The 18,155-nt window shown below is 45.1% G+C and overlaps 2 protein-coding genes across 2 annotated transcripts in view; both read left to right on the top strand.

The window, feature by feature from the left end:
* The window catches only part of LOC144754567 (dimethylaniline monooxygenase [N-oxide-forming] 2-like), a 207,655-nt gene that overhangs the window by 100,091 nt on the left and 89,409 nt on the right, over positions 1–18,155 (top strand). The window lies entirely within an intron of this gene.
* LOC144754561 (uncharacterized) lies at positions 3,941–9,801 on the top strand. Its single transcript, XM_078642498.1, has 5 exons — positions 3,941–4,814; positions 7,389–7,488; positions 7,593–7,691; positions 7,833–7,973; positions 8,142–9,801. Exons 1-5 carry the CDS (start codon positions 4,557–4,559, stop codon positions 9,797–9,799), a joined length of 2,256 nt encoding a protein of 751 aa, XP_078498624.1. The 5' UTR covers positions 3,941–4,556; the 3' UTR covers positions 9,800–9,801.

Below are 18,155 nucleotides of genomic sequence, written 5' to 3'. Positions count from 1 at the left end.
GTCCAGGGAAGACTTGACTTGGCAGTTCAGACTGGACTGTTCCCATGAGGAACAGGGTCAAGACTGATTTGCATATGGCTGGGTCCAAACTGGGTCAGAGTGCTGGGCAAAAGAACAATGGATTAAACCCACATCTTTGTGACTGGGCGAGAATGTTTGCATTGTTCAGCATTCCATCAATCATTTGTTCATATGCTTTAGGTTTTACTAAGTCACAAATGTACAGCAAAACCAGCAAGAAATTGGTAAGCATCCCTAGTAGAGTCTAAAAAGGTCTGTCTCACTCTCAAATTCAAGGGTTTCTATTTTCTCCATGAGGAAGCATTGAAACTGCAAAGCCATTTGGCATGAGGAAAGAATTCAATAAATCAAACTACAGTAATATGAATTGTCAAATAACACAATCACCTTAGCACTACCCGACTACATTCAGCCCCTTTTAATCAAACTCATCCAATGGTGTCAGAACAAACTAGTTACAAAAACAACAATGAACCATTGTGAACGAATGCAATACTGCTTACAAGCAGAAGGCCCATGAAAATGTGTTCAGCAGAAATGTAATCAAAGAAGATTAATAAACATGATGTAGAATACATTTTGAATAAGAATCTTGTTGCGGCCTAATTAAGGCATACGGAAGCCCAAATCACAAACTGTAACAAGTTATAGCACATTAATTTCATTTGGGTTAGCTCCATGTCAGTATAGATGTGAATTGAAGTGTATATTATTTACTCCGTACATACTATAATGAGCATTTTGATTTAAATGCACAAAAGCACTAATAATTTCAGTGATTTTGAAACAAAGCACATAACACTAGGAATTTTTGGCCTGATGCCCAAGTTGTGTGGAACTACAAAACCCGAATCTTAATGCAGCCTGGTATAATTTGGCACTTCAAACCAATGAGTAATTTAATGCAAAAGACCAAGGCTTGGCCTTTTGTGAGACAGGTATGCTAAAAAACCTGATTTTCTGGAAAAGAATGAAAAATAATTCTTTAAAAGACCCAGAGGCTAGGGCAATCAGGGATTAGATTTCTGTTTTCAATTAAAAAGACCATGTGTGGTAGGTGTGGCAGCATTTTTCACATGATTACTCAATACTTGCCCCTTAAAGTCAGAAACGTGCATTCTTTTTACATGCGTTAGTGAAGGGTTTGTAGAAGGCTGCTTTTCCCAACACCCCCAGGGATACTATTAGCTAGTTTGTGCTGCACAGTTCAAGCACTGGGCTGAGAGCCAAAAGCATACCTGAAAACTGTAGTTCCCTAGGAGGCCAAATGAGCTAGTATATCATGACTATTCAAATGCTACAGGGTCTTGGACAGTATTGTAATTATAATTGCATCTATATAGCGCTTACAACCCCTGATGAGGCGTTAAAGCACTTTTCGGTGAATAGCACGCCACTCCGGAACCCGAAAAGGATTAGTGGTGAATTAGTATAGGGAAATTTGAAATTAATTTGAGCGGTGGACATGTGAGTCTGTTAGTTGGATTGAAACGGATAGTGGAGAGATAGACGAAGGAAGGGTCTAGAAAGAGTTTATTTGGAGATAATAGCAGTAGAAAGAGGTTTGGGATAAGTGAAGGAGAGATGGAGGGGGGAAGAGTCTCTAGAAGTCGATCAGGGAGAACGATGAGGTATCAGATGAGTGTTTGGGGATACATGAGGGAAGGGTTTAGAAAGACTTGTTTGGGAGATCTGAATAGTAAAAGAAGTTTGAGACGATACAAGGAACATTAGAGGAGGAAAGAGTCTAGAAAGCGATATTTTGGTGTACATAGTGGTAGAATGGGTTTGGAATGAGTCGGGGAGTGGAGATAGAGGATATATTGAGAGAGGTATAGGGTGAGAAATAGGGTAGTGAATTGGAGATGCTGAATTTGGAGTAAAGTAATAAATATAAAAATTCATAAGTACACGGATGGTATATGTGTATAGGTACAGTAATATATCTAGATTTAAGTTGTATTTTATAAAGTCAGACTTTCAAGTGTTGCTGTACTTCAAGCTAATCTATTTGTTTTTGTGATTGTTTGTTTTCCCTTATAATAATTAAATAGTGAAGCAATTATAGCTAAATAGTTATGATAAAAATGTACATATTTATGCAGTGACCTATATACAAGTTAAACATAGTAACCATACATTTAATAATATATACATAGTAATACATACATTTGTTAAGCAGACCTAACGAATATCTATATATTTATAAACATAATTATTATACACATTTATACAAAGGAATACACATATCTAGATACATACTTATAATCCAAATAAATCATTATATAGACAGGGATATGCTTTACATTTTTGCTTGAGTATGGTGGTTATGTGAGGAAGAGCCAACTCATGTCTAGTCTTCGGAAGATAAGATAGCTTTCCGTAGATCTTTGTTGTTATCCGAGATCGTACTGTGGTGGGATATTGATGTATCTGTACTGATTTGCTGATGCTGGATGGTTTATTCTCTTAATAAAAAAGAAAAAGTGAAACAAAAGAAAAGATAGTTATCCGTAGATCTTATGGTTGGGGGTAAAGAGTTCCATAGTTAGGCTGCTTGAACAGAGGAGAATGTGACACCTATTATGGACACTTGTAGCCAAAAGACATGACACTGATTACTGATTCCAGCACGAACATAAAACTCTGAAGAAAGAGTAAACACATTCTAAAATATCAATTATAAATTGCAGTCCTAAAACATTCAAATACTTTTTTTGATACAAGAGTGACATATTCTAATCTAACTTTAGTCCTACAAATGCTAGGGGAAGCGCTTGTATTTAAGGCAGTCAGATTTACTTTTCTAACTATGATCTCACTAACATTAGGAAAATGAATATAATTTGGGGGGCTAAATATTCCTATATTTATAATTCTTACTCTACTCCCGCAAACATTTGGTGCCATGCATACATTCATATGAACATTGGGGAAAACATATGTCACTGGGGAGGACAATGGTTACTTTTCTAATTTTGGGGAGAGTGCGCACATTTGGGGTGTGAAACGTACTGTTTTAACCCCAGTGCCACTAACACTGGGGAAAAGGGCCTACAAATATATACTATTCTAACCACAATTCTACAAACAATGGTATAAGTGAATGCATTTGAGGGTGCAAAACTTGCTATCCTAACTCCTGGCTCTGGCTCAGCTTGAGGTCCCCTTAGACCCGCAAGCCAAAAATGAGGTTAGATTTCATGTGATTTCGGCTCCTCACCCACACTCTGACCTCATGCACCAAGAATAAGGACAAAGCATTAACCTTTGATGTAAAAAAAAAATAGAGAGAAAAATATATTCATCTAGCACCTGAGAAGCACATAGTGAAACGAGAAAACCTGGGATTATTCCCTGCTTCCCTGCTTGACAACATGTGTGATCTAAGGCAAATATGTTAGTAGTAAGCCGGGATACCACTCATCAAAAAATCCTGGTCGCAATTTTGACATGTCTGGTCGCAAAAGGCTGGTCGCAATTTTGACAGCTTTTGACATGTCTGGTCTTAAACTTCTGGTCTCATTTTTGACAGTTTAAGACCAGGACTGTTTAAGACCAGGGTTTGATCTGGCCTTAAACAGTCTGGTCTTAAACTTCTGGCCTTAAATTTAACAGCTAGGGCAGCAAAAACATGTGGTAATTGTGTATGTGTTTAAAAGTGCATAGAAAAACTGCCTGGTTGCAGGCTGGAATGTCTGGGCACTTTTAAAACTGGGGGTTTGCAGCCTGCTGCTGTTTGAACAGCTGCTGGGGCAGGCCTGAGTTCCCCAGCCCAGGGCCTGGGAAGAAGAATGTGTCATGTAGGTGTCAAAGCTGTAAAGGGTCCTCACAGTCTTAAACTCCTGGTCGCAATTTTGACAGTTTAAGACCAGGACTGTTTAAGACCAGGGTTTGATCTGACCTTAAACAGTCCTGGCCTTAAACTTATGGCCTTAAATTTAACAGCTAGGGCAGCAAAAACATGTGGTAATTGTGTATGTGTTTAAAAGTGCATAGAAAAAAACTGCATGGTTGTAGGCTGGAAATGTCTGTGCATTTTTAAAACTGGGGGTTTGCAGCCAGCTGATGTTTGAACAGCTGCTGGGGCAGTCCTGAGTTCCCCAGCCCAGGGCCTGTGAAGAAGAATGTGTCATGTAGGTGTCAAAGCTGTAAAGGGTCCTCACGTCTTAAACTCCTGGTCTCAATTTTGACAGTTTAGTTCCAATTTGACGTGGCTGGCAGGAAATTTGACATATGAGTCCCAAGGTAGATTCTGTTCCCGGGCTCCCTAATTCCCAGGAGAAGGGGTCACGTAGGGGTGAAGAGTTTTACACCGGCCCCCATTGTCTAACCCCACTCTTCCCAGGATAGGCCTTGAGTTTGAGTAACAGGTGTCAAAGTAAACAATGTTGTACTGTTTATACTGTACAAGGATAGAAAAAAAGGTTCCCATCCAAAGGCCACCATGACATTGTTCTAAACACCCCTCAAGTCATAAAGGGGTGTGGGGGGCTTCTAATTAGCATGCTAGGACAGGTATAAAAAGGCCCCTCATGGAACACTGCCAAACACCCATTCAAAAAACCCCCTTTGAGGAGCGACTGGCGTGGATTGTTCTGCTGTACCTGGAGGACTCCTGCATCTACAACCCAGTCAGAAAACCTTTGTGGATTTCTACACCATCAAGCCCTTCAAAACCTTTGGGGAGTGACTGGCCTGGATTGTTTTGGAGCCAACCCAAGGAACTTAAGGCAAGAATGGACCGGAGCAACTTTTCCCAGATTGACACCGCCTGTCAACATGTAGAGAAGGTAAATAATGGATGGCGCAATGGTGTATTAGGGTGTACATGTAGTTTGGAAAAAAGTTGCACTTTTAAAAAATAGTACTATGTAGTGTGGATTGTAAACTGTTAATCTTTAAGGCGATGTGCTGTGTTTAATGTGAATAAAGGTTTTGTTGAAGGATGGAGTTTAAAAAGACCTGAATTGTAATGTAAAGGTATTTAAAATGAATAAAGGTTTTGTTGAGTTTAAAAAGCTATGTGTGTAGGTATTTAGTGTTAATGGGGTGGTGACGTAGGGTAGAGTTTGCAGGCTATGTATTTAAGGGGCATAATGTTGTAGGCCTTAGGAGGGTACATGCAGAGTGGAACAGGGTATTTTACAGCTCATAGAAACATTTAACCACACTGTAACGGTACCATAGGGGCTTTAAATAATATACAGGGCATATAATTAAAAAATTAATAATGCCTGGTTGCACTCACCAAACCGCTGTAGAGAGTTGGAGGGGTCCATGGAGGGCTCCGGGGTCCTTGCTGCTCCTTGGGGGGTCCTGAGGGCCTTGTATTTAAAAAAATAAATAAACCCTGGGGCCAGTTGTCCAGGGGGGCTCCTGGTGGGGCGCCATAGTCCCTTGGGGTGTCCTGGGGGTCTCTGGGTCCCTAGTGCAGCGTTATTTTTAAAAATATGCCCCCAGAGCCCGCGTGCCTCGGGCGCTGCTCTGGGGGGTGGGGGTCGCGGTGTCTCTGGGCCTCCGCGGCCGTTCCTTGTGTAAATAAAAGGCCCCCAGAGCCCGCTTGCCTCGGGCGCTGCTCTGGGGGTGGGGGTCGCGGTGTCTCTGGGCCTCCGCGGCCGTTCCTGGTGTAAATAAAAGGCCCCCAGAGCCCGCTTGCCTCGGGCGCTGCTCTGGGGGTGGGGGTCGCGGTGTCTCTGGGCCTCCGCGGCCGCTCATGGTGTAAATAAAAGGCCCCCAGAGCCCGCTTGCCTCGGGCGCTGCTCTGGGGGTGGGGGTCGCGGTGTCTCTGGGCCTCCGCGGCCGCTCCTGGTGTAAATAAAAGGCCCCCAGAGCCCGCTTGCCTCGGGCGCTGCTCTGGGGGTGGGGGTCGCGGTGTCTCTGGGCCTCCGCGGCCGCTCCTGGTGTAAATAAAAGGCCCCCAGAGCCCGCTTGCCTCGGGCGCTGCTCTGGGGGTGGGGGTCGCGGTGTCTCTGGGCCTCCGCGGCCGTTCTTTTTAAAAAATAATCCCCCACGAGCCCGCTTGCTGCTGGCGCTGCTCGAGGGTGAGGGGTGTAGGGCTCCGGTGTCCTTGGGGGCTGTGAGGGTATATACCAGCCCCGGGCTCCACGTGGATCCAGCAGCAGGCAGCATGGCGGCGTGAGCTTCTCCGGGGCTGCTGTGTAAGGACCGCCCCCAACAGTGATGAGTTGGTGACATCACTGAAGGGGCGGCCCTAACCCTGCAGCCCCGGTGTGGTTTTTTATTGAGAATTATCTAGCGCTGGGCTTTACCCCGAATGTGTCAGGGCGCTTCACAATAGCGGGACACGCCTGGGGCATAGCGCTTCACATAAGAACTTGCTGCAAAAACATAAGGACTAAGGATTACATGCACTACATAAAAAGATACAAACAGGAAAACACACCACGGAGCTGCAGGGCAGGGTCCGCCCCTCCACTGATATCACCAGTGATGAGTTGGTGATATCACTGGAGGGGGCGGACCCTGCACTGCAGCTCCGAGGTGTTTTTTTTTTTTTTTTTGTGTTTTATTAGCTAGCGCGAACTGTACACGAAGGCTGGCAGAGCGCTTTATATATGACCCATTTGTAAGACATAAGCACTAAGAATTGGATGAGTTATATAAAAAAGATACAAGTAGAAAAAAATGTAGCGCAGACTTTATCCCAAGTTGTCAGAGCGCTTTACACAAGAACCTGTTTGCAAAACATAGGGACTCAGGATTACAGGTGTTACATAAAAGATACAAACAGAAAAAATACTGCTTGTTAGCGCAGACTTTACCCGAAGGTGTCAGAGCGCTTTACATAAGACACAGTTGCAAAACATAAGGGGAGTGACATGTGTGCCGGTTACAAAAGCAAACGTTAAGTTACATGAGTAATAAATAAAGTGACAAGTGTGCAGGTTACAAGAGAAAACAAAGTACAGTTAGAGCTATAATACTGTGATATAAGGCAGACACTCAAGCACAAGAATAAGCGTTATGTAGGCAATTGTGGCAATGGCGCAACTATTTAAAGCACTCAAAATGTGAGAGTTATTAAACAATGTGTTACAAGAGAAAAGTGGCATGTACATGTTACAAAAGAGTAACCGGTATATAGGGTAGTGGTTAAATGTCAGAAGGGCCATGTGTACCTAAAGTGGTTTACCCCATAAGCAAAGGATATGGCGCAGGTTGTTTTTTAACATATGTTTTAGCGCAGCACTTGCAACGCTTTTTTAAAAATGTGTGTTGGTGCACCCCGCTTATCAGGTTTTAAATGTATACAAGAATTGTTTGAAGTTGTGATACTTTTGTTTAAGAAAGGCGTTTACTAAAACCGCTGCTTTTTTTTTTTTTTTTTTTTATGTTTAATACAGGTGCAAGACCTTGCAAATGCAACCGTCACCAATGTGCCCCCTGCGCTGGCCCCAGCTGTAATAAATAGCAACGCTGGGCACTTGTCAGCCCCGCAGCCAGGTATATATATATTTAAAGCTATGTAGTTCTACGTAGTTTTGTACACCAGTCTCTCAGAAGTTCTCTTTTTTCTAATGGGCTCTCATGTGTGTATGCTTTTACAGCTTATGACCCCGACCTACAACAAGCTTTTGACGATTTTATGGAGTACATCGAGGCTCAAGACGCTCTGAACACTGTGCAAAACACTTCAGTTCCTACAGGTAAATAAAAAGACAGCTGTTATTTAAACTGTCTAAGACGCTGGGTAGTTGGTGGGGTAGGCCAGAGTCCTGACCCTGAGGATGTATAGAGGTAATCATCAGAAAAGATGTCTAATGTTGGGTATTATTTTTTTTTTACAGGTGTCCCTACGCTATGCCAGGACGTCGTCAAGGTCCAAGAGGCGGCGCATGGTTCAAAAGAAATCCCCTTGAAGAGGAAAGCTTCAACTTCTAAAGTGGGACCACTGTCAAAGAAAGGAGCTGCAAAAAGACCTCTTTCAGGTGTGTTTTTTACAAAAGGGTGTGAGAAGTACTAGAGGTGTTACAGCTGCTTGTAGCAAAGCCTATATCAAAAAAGGTGGTTGTGTAGGACGTAGTCCGCTGGTGCTTGTATGTGTTGTTTTTTTTATGCTTTCTCTAATATATATATATTTTCTGTTTATATTTTAGAAGCGGCTCAGAAACATGCTGCTGAAGAGAGGTCGGTGGCGCCCTTAACGGACATAACAACATCCGTCCAGAACAACGGAAGCGGCGCGAAAGGCGTGAGTAGGCGTGTACGCCAGGAAAAACTCTCTACCTACTATACACCAAGCAACACGCTGAACAACCAACTACAGCAATCTATTCTGCACAGGGGTGGGGTCAACACTGGAGGCCTGCCTACAAACCAGGCCTCCCTTAAGAAGAAACAGCGGGACTCAGAGAACCTCCCCAAACCTTTAAAACGTGTGAAGGCCTGTAAGGTATTCACAGATCCCCAAACAGAACAGTTAAACATGAAGAAGAAGACACCGGAGGTGCTCCAAGAGGGTCAGGCAAAGCTCTTAAGTCCTGAGAAGAAAAGCCCTAGCACCCCTGAGCCCCAAGCTAGCCCCCTAGATTTATCTATAAAAAAGGATGCTAAGCCCTTGAATGAGACCTATACAACCTTGAGCCCCAAGGAGGTGTTAGTTGCACCTGTGGGTGTAGAAGAGGCGTCGCCACCACAACCCCCTAAAACATCGCGCCTCTCAAGGAAACATCTGAAGCTGAAACCGGGGGTCCCTAAGCTACAGTTAGCAGAGACCCTCAGCAACCCTAAGGCAACGCCGGATCCACCAAGCGTCCTGAAACCCCAGACAGTGCCAAATAGAATAACTGTACATGTAGAGGTGCACGCCCCTGAACAGCCCCCAAAACCGGTTGTAAGTGTTCAGGCACAGCCTAGGGTCTCAACAGGTGATACTGCGCAACCCCTAGAAGGTCCTTCTACCACGATTAGCAACTCTCTTGAGGCGTTGAGGGGGTTGGTAGACACCATAGGTAGAACCCCAGAAGCGGTGTACCAAGGGTCTTTGAGCACAGAGGGTTTACAGAACACAGGTAACCAGGCACCACACCCTACCACCGACATTTCAACTAGGCCCCAGGATTACAACGACACCTCCTCACAATCCTCATACCCTTTGTCCCCGAGTACCCCTCCAGGAGCATACGACCCTACCAGCCCCACGGCCATTCACATGTACACCCCCGTGTCCAGCCCCTCTGCCAACCCCGTGTACAGTCCTGTGTCCAGCCCAGCTGCCAATCCCGTGTACAGTCCTGTGTCCAGTCCCATGGCCAGCACCTCTGCCAACCCTGTGTACAGTCCCGTGTCCAGCCCCGTGGCCAGCACCTCTGCCAATCCTGTGTACAGTACCGTGTCCAAACCCGAGGCCAGCACCTCTGCCAGCCGCGTGTACAGGTCCGTGTCCATCCCATGGGACATGCCCGTGTACAGACCCGTGTCCAACCCCGTCTTTGAGGGTTGCAGTATAGATGGGACTGGGGGGGTGCCTCCATTTATAAGACCTCGCAAGGTGTGCCCCCCTAAGCAGGAACAAGATGGGTCTGTAAACACAGAAGATGTATTGAAGACACACGTAAGAGAGATACAGATGGCGGTTCGAAAATTAAAACGGCAGGCGAACCGTGCACTCATAAGAATGGATATGGGGTATTCCAATCTCATCAACAAGAGGGAGGCCCAACATCTGGTCGTGGCCAGGGTTGGGGTTTGTAAAAAAGACATCATACAGATGTGTCAGGCGGCTGTGGCCGACATACAAGGTACACATTCATGACTATGTAAGCACCAACCCCTAAAGACCCCCACAACCACTGGTGCTCATAAGAGACCCTCAAAATATAGCCGTACGGTCCAGAGGTTAGTGACAAAGTCTGCACGCTTCTTAAAACTGCTCAAGCAACGCCCAGTTGGTACCCCACAAACCTTCAAACAAGACCCCAATGTTTCCATAGAACCCTTCAAACAAGACACCCCTGTTTCCCTAGACCCTTTCAACCACGGTACCACAGCTTCAAGATCAACGCCTGAAGCATATAAGCCAGCACTTCACCACCGACAATACATAGGGGCAGGGTCTAACATCCCCAGGGTCGGCCATTTAAAGGGGGTAGGGGGGATGGCAAAACTCCAAACAACGCAACATTCAGAAGGACCCAGGGGTGGAACTGTAGCGGGGGCCTCCATGAACAAGACATCCAACGACAGCGACCTACCTGTTCAGATAGGCTGGGGCTTGGTATCTAGAAAAGCCTGGGCCCGTAAAAAAAAACAAAAGTGGCTTAATAGTACAAAGCAACGCCGGCTTTTAATAAATAAGCTCAAGAAGGCTAGAATATGCGCTACCCGCAGGTTTACAAGGACCTCTGAGACAGGGACCAACCTGACCTCCCAAAGTGACACATCAGAGAACACCTCCACAAATCACACTCCTACTGATGAGGGCCCAGAGCCCTTGTTTTTAGAGAGTGTTAGGAGTTACACTCGCAATGTAGAGAGGTTTAGGGCCGTAGAACACTATGAGGAGTTTAGATTTGTTAACCTACATCAAATAACATCAACCACTCACGGTGTTCTGGCTATACATCAGGCTGTGCAGGAGCTCATAGTAAGGTTGTTACACGCTGTGGGGCCTAATGACTTTTTCCAACTCCGCTTCCAGGGGCAGGGTTTTGACACACCGTTGTTCACCAGGCGGAAGACCCGAGATGTTTTTGATGCTGTGCAATTTTTAGAAAACCTCTCAAGGCTTTTACAGAGTAAGGCTGAACTAGTCGCCTATGGCACGTTTAGAGTCATAGCCCTCATTGTACGGGGGCGTGAGGGGGGTGTTTCCAGACCCTTAAAGAGCGTACTATACAGTAAAATAATTGGCAAGAAACAGAGGTGGCTGCTCAACTTTAGCAACGCCACTGCCAATACATGTCTGGCGGCCAGCATCGTGGGTCTGTTGATGACTCGCAAGACCCCTGACGCTGTCATCATGTCTAGAGCTGCTGAAGCCCATGAGGTTCTTGAAATACCTCCTGACCGAATGGTCGGCTTTGGTGATATAGGTCTTTTTGAGAACTATTTCGCCGTGACGGTGAAAGTTCTCTATCACAGCGGTTCCTGGAAGTACTTTACAACCGGGGAACCTGTGAGAAACAAGACCGTATATGTCCTCCACATGGAAAATCATTTTTACGGTATCTTGAACCTTAAAGGTTTTCTGGGGGCCAAATATGTGTGCGCCCACTGCGATCATATATACAACAATAAAACATACCACCAGTGTGAAATGTGTTGTAAGATGTGTCAGAGGGACGGCTGCATAGAAGACGCTACCCTAAAGGTGAGGTGCGGCATCTGTAGGTTGTTTTGTCGCTCGCAAAACTGTTTGAGCATACACGAGCAATCTTACAGCTGCGTCCCTAAAAAGGACTGTAGCGAGTGTGGGCGGTATGTGGCAGTGAATCACAAGTGCAAAGGTATGATATGTCCCCGTTGCCATGTATCTTACAAAGCCGGTACCAACCATCAGTGTTATATGGTTAAAGGTCCATCTCAGACCAAGACCGAAGACTATATAGTGTTTGATATAGAGTGCACACAAGAGACGGGGGTACACCAGCCTAACTACATTTACGCGCACCATCTAACTTCCGACGACAGTTGGGAGTTTGAGGGACGAACGTGCGTTGGTGATTTCCTGAGCACTTTCATTCAGGCCAAATTCCAAGGATATACCATGCTAGCCCACAACTCGAAAGCCTATGACTCCTTCTTTATTCTACGAGACATGATTCGTGAAAAGATACAGGTGGAACTCATAACCCAGGGGTCTAAACTGATGCTGATGACGGTATGTCCTTTAAAAATACGCTTCATAGACACCCTGAATTTCCTACCCATGAAATTGAGCAAGCTGCCAAAGGCCTTTGGGTTCCAAGGTTGTAAAGGGTATTTTCCACACTTTTTCAACACCTGGGCTAACCAGAATTATGTGGGACCCATGCCGCCTCCTGACAGCTACGGGGTTGAATACATGATGCCTGATGAGAAAGTGAGCTTTCTAGAGTGGTACTCTGAAAACCGTGAAAAGGAGTTTCACTTTCAAACAGAGTTGAAAGCTTATTGTCAGGCTGATGTAATGATCCTCCGGCAAGCTTGTAACCTTTTCAGAGATGTTGTGGTGTCTATGACTAAAGAAGTCAAGGCCTTGAAACCTAAGACATTGACTAAGAAAGTCAAGGCCTCGACATCCAAAACCCCTGAAATACAGCATGCGGTCGAATACATAGACCCATTTCAAAACGTCACTCTGGCATCCATGTGTATGTCCATCTACAAACACATGTTTTTGAGGCCAGAAACTATCGCTCTAGTACCGCCAGACCTCTATAACGGTAAACAGAAACGTTATTCAACCCCCTCTATCCAGTGGCTCATGTACGTCTCTGAGAAGGAAGACATCCAGATTCAACATGCATTACAGGCTGGTGAATTCCGCCTGGGCCCCTATTACCTGGACGGGTACTCTGTAATTAAGGGTGTGCCGACAGCCTTTGAATTCAACGGCTGTTTTTACCACGGCTGCCCCAAGTGTTACAAGCCCCACGAATATAACAAAATGCTGGGTGCCAAATTTGAACACTTATACAGACGTACTCTGACAAAGGCCCAGTATGTTGAAAACAGTGGCTTTGCTATGAGAGTTCTTTGGGAGCACGAGTGGTTAGACATGTTAAAAACCGACACAGACCTCTGCTCTTTTCTTAAGACTCATGATTTACCCACACCTTTGGAGCCCCGAGATGCCTTATTTGGGGGGCGTACAAATGCCATACAACTGTACAAGGCCGTTGGTGAGGGTGAGAAAATACACTACTATGATTTCACCAGTCTGTACCCTTTTGTGAACAAGATGAAGTTGTACCCGGTGGGTCATCCCACCATCATCTATAGAGATTTTAAGCCCCTAGACGAATACTTTGGGCTTATCAAATGTGAAATATATCCTCCTAAGCAGCTTTACTTCCCGGTGTTACCATGCAGAGTCGATGGCAAGCTAATGTTCCCCCTCTGCCGAACCTGTGCGATGCTTAAAGAGGTTGACGGCTGCACACACACCGAGGAACAAAGGATGCTCACAGGGACCTGGTGTAGCATCGAGGTACAAGCTGCCTTAGAGAAAGGGTACAGGCTAGGTAGAGTACACGAAGTGTGGCACTTTAAGAACACTACAACACAACTCTTTGCCCCCTACATTAATTTGTTTCTCAGAGACAAGCAGGAGGCCTCAGGGTATCCTGACTGGTGTACTAGTCAGGATGCAAAACAGAAATACATCGATGACTACTACGCTCACGAGGGTATCCGTTTACGATCCCATCTGATAGAGGTCAATCCTGCACGCCGACAGTTAGCCAAACTCTGTCTCAACTCCTTATGGGGAAAATTTGCACAGCGCACAAACCTTTCAAATACTACCTTAATATCAGATCCTGATGAACTGTTCAAGTACCTGTTTGCCCCATGCTACGAGGTGTCCAGCTGCGAGTTTATCGATGACGATACCGCGGCTTTGTGTTGGAAATATGCCCAAGAGTACCCCACATCGAGTAACAACATAAACATTTTCATAGCCTGCTTCACGACAGCCCACGCTCGTCTAGAGCTTTACGGGGTTATGGATAAGCTCCAGGATCGCTGCTTGTATCACGATACAGATTCTGTGATTTTTCTGAGCAAACCGGGGGATGAAGACCCTCCTCTAGGAGATTATCTGGGTAACCTAACCAGTGAGCTAGATAAGGACGAGTATATAAAAGAATATACTTCCTCAGGGCCTAAAACATACAGCTACCGTACCAACAAGAACAAGGTGTGTATGAAGGTCAAAGGGATAACATTAAATGTCAGCAACACCCTAAAAATCAATTTTGATAGCTTGAAGAATCTGGTGCACGAATACGTTACAGCAGACGATTCTGAGAATGCTAAAACCATAGTCGTGAACCAGCCCTGCATAGTCAGATCCAAAAAGAAGTGGGAAATCACAACCGAGCCTCTACATAAAACATTGCGAGTTGTTTTTGATAAAAGGGTCCTGACCACCGACTATAAAACACTGCCTTATGGTTATTAGGCCCATTAGAGAGACAGCCGCCACAGCATGGACACCAGGTTACAGCATCCATTCTCCTGCGTGCTAGCAGGACCCTCAAACTGTGGTAAAAGCTACTTTATAAAAAAGCTCTTAGAAAATGCCAACTCTGCTTTATCACAAACCCCTAACAACATTGTGTGGCTTTATTCATGCTGGCAGCCTCTTTATACAGACTTGGGCAGTCGGTTCCCACATATCAAATTTATAGAGGGTATACCGAATAACCTCAACGATGATGAACTACTACCACCAACCCTTGTAAATATGATAATTGTTGATGATCTGATGCGTGAAGGTGGTGATCATCCAGAGTTAGAGAGAGCTTTTACTCAATATTCACATCATCGCAATCTAAGCATCTGCTACATTGTGCAGAACTTGTTTTACAAAGGCAAGAACAGTAGGTCTATAGCTCTCAACGCTTCATACCTTGTTTTATTTAAAAACCCTCGGGACAAACAACAAATAGCTGTCATAGCTAAACAGATGTACCCCGGAAACACACACTTCTTCATGGAGGCCTTTAACGACGCTACATCAAAACCCCACGGGTACCTGTTGGTAGACTTAAAAAACGAAACTCTAGAAGACTATAGACTAAGGGCCGATATTTTTCCCCCAGAGCTACCTGTAGTTTACACACCAAAGCCCAAGACCAGGCCCTATAAAAAGCAGCGGTGAAGTCTTTTAGAACCATTTACAGGCCAGCCCTTATAACGCTCAGTGGTGACCATGTCTACACACCTACGCCGCAATTTAGCTCTCCTGAAAATGCTTGTTACAGCCAGCCCCCAACACCGAAAGGCCATCCTGGGCACCGCTTCTGACGATTTAGTGGCCGCCATTTCAGAAATAGCCCTAAACACCCTAAAAGGCAACGTCCCTATATCAAAGCGTCAGTTACAGGTTCTGAAGAAGAAGAAGGGGCTCATCAAGAAGCTCAGTAATAAAAGGGGCTCACTCATAACAAAGAAGAAACTGGTGAAACAGTCTGGAGGTTTTATAGGTAACTTGCTGGGCATAGCTATACCTGTAATTACAAGCCTCCTCTCGGGTCAGTGATGGATCATGCCACCAAAATGTATCTGGTTCCTAGGCAGCAAATGGAGCAGCTGGGGTCCACCACGGACAATGCCTGGGATATTCGTAGAAATGAGACTCTACGCCTGGATACTGAAATTAAGGACATTTTGAGCAGGACTGATCTAAACCCCTACGACAAGGCTAACCTTTACAACAGCACTCTAAAAAAATTCTTAAATTACTACACCCAGTGGAATACTGAGAAGAACAAGTTGACTCTATATACCCCAGACTCTGAACAACCAGCTGCTCAGGCCCCCGACCCTCAGCCCCTACAACCGCCTCCCGATGGGGCGACAGCTTCAGATACCTTTGCTGGAGACCTCCTAAAAAATATAGGTCAAAGGCACAGAGGGGCTGCGCAGATGCTGATGAGTAAACTAGCCGCTTCTAAAGACCTAGCCTCTTGGAATGAACGCGGTGAGTTTCTCTACAAGGGCCAACCTGTTGCAGGGTCGCATATGTACGATCTAGTCAAAGGTCTGACCCACCCCAAAATCCTAACGCCTCAAAATGCACCGAGAGGCTGGGAGCAGTTTCTGAGGGCCGCTGCTGAACTCAATATACCCTCCACGCTTGTTGGTAATAATGAACACCGGCGCCTGCTAGACAATTTGAAGAGTCCCCTACTGCCATCGCCTACAGGTTCTGAAGGCCCTAGACTATCTCCTACTTGGTCTACCCCTACCCAGCCGACGACATCTCGAAAAAAAAAAAAGACATTGACCCAGCCACCCATCGCTTGGATTTTTGATTAATTGTGTGTGATTTTTTATTCCTAGGTTTCTGCAGTAAAGTTTTGTCAACTAAATATTTGTAATAAACACCTTGTTATAACTTTACAAACCGTCTCAGTCGTCTTTCAAAAAATCATTTCATGTTGCATGTATATTGAAATAACGAGTCTGAATGCATGTTTTTAAAAAAATATAATGTCTTTTATTTTAAACGTTCAACTTTAGACATACAACTGTTATAAACCCTTACAGTTTTGACAAGGTACATATTCTGTTTTCACAGGTCTGACCGACACCCAGGTGTTTTCTTTTACATATTTCGCAACTATACGGTCATTGTTAACAAGATCCCCCGGATATAGATTTAAGAAATTTCTAAACGAAAGACCCTGTGACATTTTACTGATAAAATAAATACAATGTTCCCCGCATGTGATGGCCATGGAATCCTGCACCCTTAGTTTGTTATACTCCACCACAGCTGCAGCTTTTTTCACAAACTTGAATATAGGAGTTGTATAGAGTCTGTGCTCAGGGAACTCTGCGGTACTGTCAAACACTATAACCTTATCAACATCTATAAACATGGCCGCCCAATGTGTCCCAGCCTGGTCATGCGGGTCTGTGTTAAAGACTAGGGTGCAGGGCCTTTCTGCCCCTATTTCGCCTGGTAACCCATCGCTAGGGAAAACACCCAAAAAGTATTTCCTAGCGTATTTATGTCTGCTTAAGAAGTCACGTATCTGCACCGTATCCATTTCACCAATGTTTTTAAAGATAGTCAAACAAAATCTGCCTTGCGTGGTTGATCTGAATGATGCTGTCGAATACAGAGAATACGACCATGTTCACATTAGTCTGTAGTGGAGCAGCGAATCGTATTTCAGCTTTTAGATTCCCATTTTTGACCAGGTTGTAGTGATCGCCATCTTCCATGTCCGGTGTCAGGTCGAATGCGAACAGCGTGTATCCACGGCCATAGCCTTCTCTTGACACGGCTACACCGCAGTCCCTTTGATGCTTTCCTGTTATCGAAACCAGTCCTTGATATTCCCTGATGTAATGCCTTGCTTCAAAACTGGGGGTGTAGGGTTTTGCAGGAATCACATTGCCCTCGTGGACCAACGCTGCGTAGTTGATGTTGTAGTGTTTAAAATTGAAGGGGTTTGAGCCATAGGTGCCACTAAAAGCTGTATTGTCCACAAACCCTATGATGATGAGTTTTGGTAGCTGTCCCAGAAATAAATTCTGCTGTTGTGTTAAGCGGGTACCTGCAGGGATGCTGAATACCTTCAGAGCTACTCTTTCCACAGCGTACTTGGCGTTGGATATTTGCAAAGCTTCGGCGTGCGCTAACCTGACGCTCGGGGACACTTTCACTCTCTTTACAAACAGACTCGCAGACAGTATGTTCAGCTTGTACTGTTCAGCATCCCCGTTGATGAGGCAGAATGAGTCCTTGTTGCGATTGAGCTTGATCTTAAGATCAATTCCGTTGATGAGCAGTTTATCTTGGAAGAAGAGGTCCGAATGTATGCGCCCCAGGAGGTCAAAGGTACGGCTGGCTGCAGCATGCCCCGCTCTTTTTATAAAGCCCTTATTATCACCATCCAGAGCTGTGATTTCAAACTGACCGTGTGTATCCCTGTGAAAGAGACCCGCTGAAAGTTGTGTGTCAAGGGCTTCGCTACTGTAATTTAGAATGCTTTCTATGTAGGCTCTGTAGGCGTACATGTTATCGTTCTGGGTGATGAGTCGGTCGCCCAGGGTGATGTCCACTTGATTAAACATGGTAGCTAGAGGGTAAGCGATCGGTGCCACTTTAGCGTCGTCGGCAATGTCGGACCCATCCGCTTTTACGATTTTACACATAAGATGCAGCAGAGTGTTGTTGAGATCCAAATACATATCCGTGGCCCCTGACACATAAAACTCTATAGGTGCCAGAGGTGTCAATGCTGCTAAAGGTGACACCTCCATGAAGAAGCTGTTTTCGATGCTTGTCTGCGTAGGTTTTAGACTAAACAAGTCTAACTCTGATTTGGCGCACTCTCCAGATCCACAATGTACGAAGGCCATGGCTGTGTTTACAAGTCTTTAAAAAATATTTACTTTAGAGCCGGTTCGTTTCTTCGCAGCTCTCTTCCGTCTTGGAGCTCTTC

Source organism: Lissotriton helveticus, chromosome 1_1 (assembly GCF_964261635.1).
Source record: "Lissotriton helveticus chromosome 1_1, aLisHel1.1, whole genome shotgun sequence".
NCBI classification, from domain to species: Eukaryota; Metazoa; Chordata; class Amphibia; order Caudata; family Salamandridae; genus Lissotriton; species Lissotriton helveticus.
The sequence above is the reverse complement of the archived record's forward strand: the minus strand, read 5'-3'. Positions and strand labels throughout refer to the sequence as shown.